Source organism: Habropoda laboriosa, unplaced genomic scaffold (genome assembly GCF_001263275.1).
Source record: "Habropoda laboriosa isolate 0110345459 unplaced genomic scaffold, ASM126327v1 scaffold222, whole genome shotgun sequence".
NCBI lineage: Eukaryota > Metazoa > Arthropoda > Insecta > Hymenoptera > Apidae > Habropoda > Habropoda laboriosa.
In genome coordinates, this window is record NW_017100319.1 from 311,153 (window position 1) to 314,588 (window position 3,436).

At 57.5% G+C, this 3,436-nt stretch overlaps 1 protein-coding gene across 1 annotated transcript in view; it reads right to left on the reverse strand.

Annotated features, from left to right (window-relative positions):
- The window catches only part of LOC108574127 (zinc finger protein 608-like), an 11,252-nt gene that overhangs the window by 4,497 nt on the left and 3,319 nt on the right, over nt 1-3,436 (reverse strand). Inside the window, 4 exon segments of the mRNA XM_017936647.1 lie at nt 1-770; nt 773-1,120; nt 1,193-1,316; nt 3,289-3,430. The exon segment at nt 1-770 is cut by the window's left edge and continues 6 nt beyond it. Of these exon segments, the coding sequence (XP_017792136.1) occupies nt 1-770; nt 773-1,120; nt 1,193-1,316; nt 3,289-3,430 (1,384 nt within the window).

The following is a 3,436-nucleotide window of genomic DNA, read 5'->3' on the forward strand; positions in this document are numbered from 1 at the left end:
TGGTGGCAACTGTTGCATGGAGGACTGAAGCTGCTGCTGCTGCGGCGGTGGCGCTTGCTGGCCCGATTGCAGCGTTTGTTGACTCTGTTGCAGAAGGGGATTTTGTTGCGGGTGCTGTGCGATCTGGGACGGTTGAGGCGGTTGAGGAATATTCAACTGCGCCGAGATATTCGCACTCGGATGCGGCGACGGCACGGACCTCGGCGATTGCGTCGCTCGAGGACTCGGGCTTTGCGGTGAGTTTGAGCTACCCAATTGGTTCGATTGTTGTTGCTGCTGCTGCTGCTGCTGTTGTTGTTGTTGTTGTTGTTGTTGCTGCTGCTGCTGTGCGGACTGTTGCCTCGTAGAGGTGGGTATCGTCGAGGGTGGGGCGGGTAAATCGTCCTGTCCGAATCTGAGGACGCCCGGCTTGACGATGCTTTTGTCCGAGGCGAGGACAGGCGCGGCTGGCTCTATGCTCGGGGAAGCGACTCGCGACGGAGGTGGTGGCGTTTCCGGTGGCAGACCGGTCGCCTGAGGGCTGGCAGGCCTGAGAGGCGTTCCTTCGGGCTTGTCCGCCGGTGACTTGACCGGCGTCGCTGGACTGGGAGCCTCGATGTTGCTCTCGTCGTTCTCAGACATGCTGGTGATGCCCTCCTTGGTATCGTCATCGTCGGCCGAGCCGTGTGCGTGACTTTGATGGTACTTTAGTCCGTTGATGTGTTTGTACTTTTTGTTGCAGTTCGGTTCCGGACACTCGAGCAACACCGGACTGGCTGGGGGGGGGGGTCGGGGCCCCGGGATTTCCGCTTCGCCGCTGGATCCGGCCGTGGCGGCACGAACGCCGCCGGACTCGGACTCGCAGCGGGCGAGCTTTGGGCTCCGCGGCGTCCCTTCGCGCCGCCGTTTCGCAATTTGCTGTGCACCGAACTTCTCGTCTCGGTGAAGTTGCTCAGGTCGTTGCCTGGCGTCGCATTCGCCGCGGCCCTTCCGCGCTTGCCGCGTCCCTTCGGTGTCCGTGCGTCGAGATCACTGGTCGGTGAGTCGCAGAACCTCGGTGGAGCCCAGTCGTGACGGGTACAGTCCAACAACGTGCCCACGTACGTCTTTCCCCGCCATGTCACGTTCACCACCAGCACACCTGGAACGCGCAACCGATTAACATCGCGTTCCGATACTGCTGGAAACGAAAAACTCGCTCGACGACGGTCACCTCCTTCGGTTTCGTGCCAAACGATGCCCTCTAGAGTCACCGACGTCCCGGGCTCGCATGGTCCCAAACATTCTGGCTCGGTGATGGTCCCCACGCTGGTACCGACGCACACGTCGGACATGTCCTGCAACGATAACACGTTTCCTTGTACAACACTCGCGTACGAGGATCACGCGCGAGATTCCCGCTTCGATAGAACGCGCAATCGAAACCCCCTCCCCTCCCTCTTTCTGTCGTAACCGATCGATTCCGCGATTAACGCATTCGCGAACGTTTCTCATCTTCTCGAAAAACCTTCCCCTTCTTCTTCAATTGGCAGATGGCAACAAAGAAGAAAAAGAGAGAAGGGGAGAAGGGGGTTTTGCTTCGAGGGGAGCCAAGATCAAGAGGACCGAGCGAATTCCCGTACGAAGAAATCCTCGTCGTTTTCTTTCTCCTGTACATGGACACGGTTGGAGTACACGTGCGGCTACGTAACCGCCGCGGCACGTGTCCGTCTATGCTCCGCTAATAGCCCTACGATCTCTACCTACCTCCATCGAGTCGCCTTGTCACGCGACGTATTTCGCGCCGCATAATTTCCATCGCGATAACGATGATTTATGCGATCCACCACACCATCTTTCTCGACCGATCGATCCGTGCCGATGCCCGGCTAAGTCCAACCGTATCGATTCGTGTGCGAAAAATCTCCACGTCCCTCTGTCTCTACGTCTAACCGCTCCTATTCATCCGATCGCACGACACACCTCCCTACTCCTCCTTTTTATCGGCCCAACCCCCACCCTCTGACCGATCAGAACGGCAGAACTCCGTGGTGTATCGTTTCCGTGCTCGAACCGCTAATCGGCTTACGCGTTGCTTCGCTTCGCAGATTACCCCCAAAAACGTTTACCTATCGCCACCGTGCAGCTGGAAGAAGAGAGGAAAGCCGTTTAAATTACCGATCGAGGTGAATAGCTGAGAGGCGTTCGAAGAATTCGAGAGAGATCTTCGCCGGGAAACGAGGGGAAGAAGACGAAGGTGCGCGCTCGTGGATACGAGCGGAAGAACGATTATCGTTAGCTGCTCGTGCAACGGCAATTACCGTTGCCACGGCACCGAGCTTTTCTTCTCCCTAATAGCATTCCGTAGCGCTGTTTGCGCTTAACGCGGAAATACGATCCCATTGCTCGTCTACGAGGAAACTCGGTCTTGGTTCGCGCGGACTAGTAGACACCTAGCCTCACACCAAGAGAAACACGTTCTCGCTGATCGAATGATGCATATATGTACCGTGATATTGATTTACGCACAGAGCTTACGCGCCATCTGTCAGCGGGCTAGAACGAGTTTCGGCGCTCGACTTTTCACCGAACGAAATAGACTAGATCGGAGCTTGCCTCGGTTCGGAACGGTGATCGACTGTTTCACGGGCTGGGGAAAGGTTGATAAAACGGAATGCTTCCTCGCCACAGAGGCTTTTATCCGTAGTTAGATTAGCGAAGGATTACAACACGACGTTGATACGTCGAGACGACGAAGAAAGAACGGGGCGGAAAAGCGGAGAAAGAGGTACGCGGTCGGCCAGAGAGAGGAAAGAGCAACTCGAACTTGTTTCGTCCCGACACTCGTGTTTGTCTCTCCATGTATTCGTTCGCGTACTCTCGGGGGCGGAGACCGCAGAGTATTGATTTCAGCCCCTTCGCGTACCCCCACAGCCGCTTCCGTTCCCCAAGCGAACACAGCCCGTAGTCATCGAGCCGAGGCTTCGACTCGCCCGCGCGACACCCGCTGCCGACCGCGCCAACGGCCCGATGACCTCGTCCTCCTCCACCTCCTCCACCTCCTCTACCTCCACCTCCTCTATCACCACCACCACCACCACCACCTTCTCCTCCTCCTCCTCCTCCTCCTCCTCGTCGTCATCGCTGATGGACGGAATTTTGCCGATCGCGCGCTCGTCCTTCCTCTATTCCTGACAGATCTCGCGCGCGCGCGTGGAAAGCTGGGTAAACGCTGGAACGAAAAGAAAGAAAGAAAGAAAGAAAGAAAGAAAGGAGGAAGGGAGGGGAGAGAAGGAGGAAAGAAGGGAAAGCGTTCGGAACGGTGGTTACCTTTGGTTCGGAAGCGGAAGTCTTCAGTTTCTTGGGAGGCGGAGGACTGGCCGCGGTATCCATAGCGTCGTCGGGCGTCGCGATGATCGAAGGTCCGGTACCGGGTACCGCGGCGAGCTTGGTCTGCTCGGGCTTGGCGGCCGGGCCG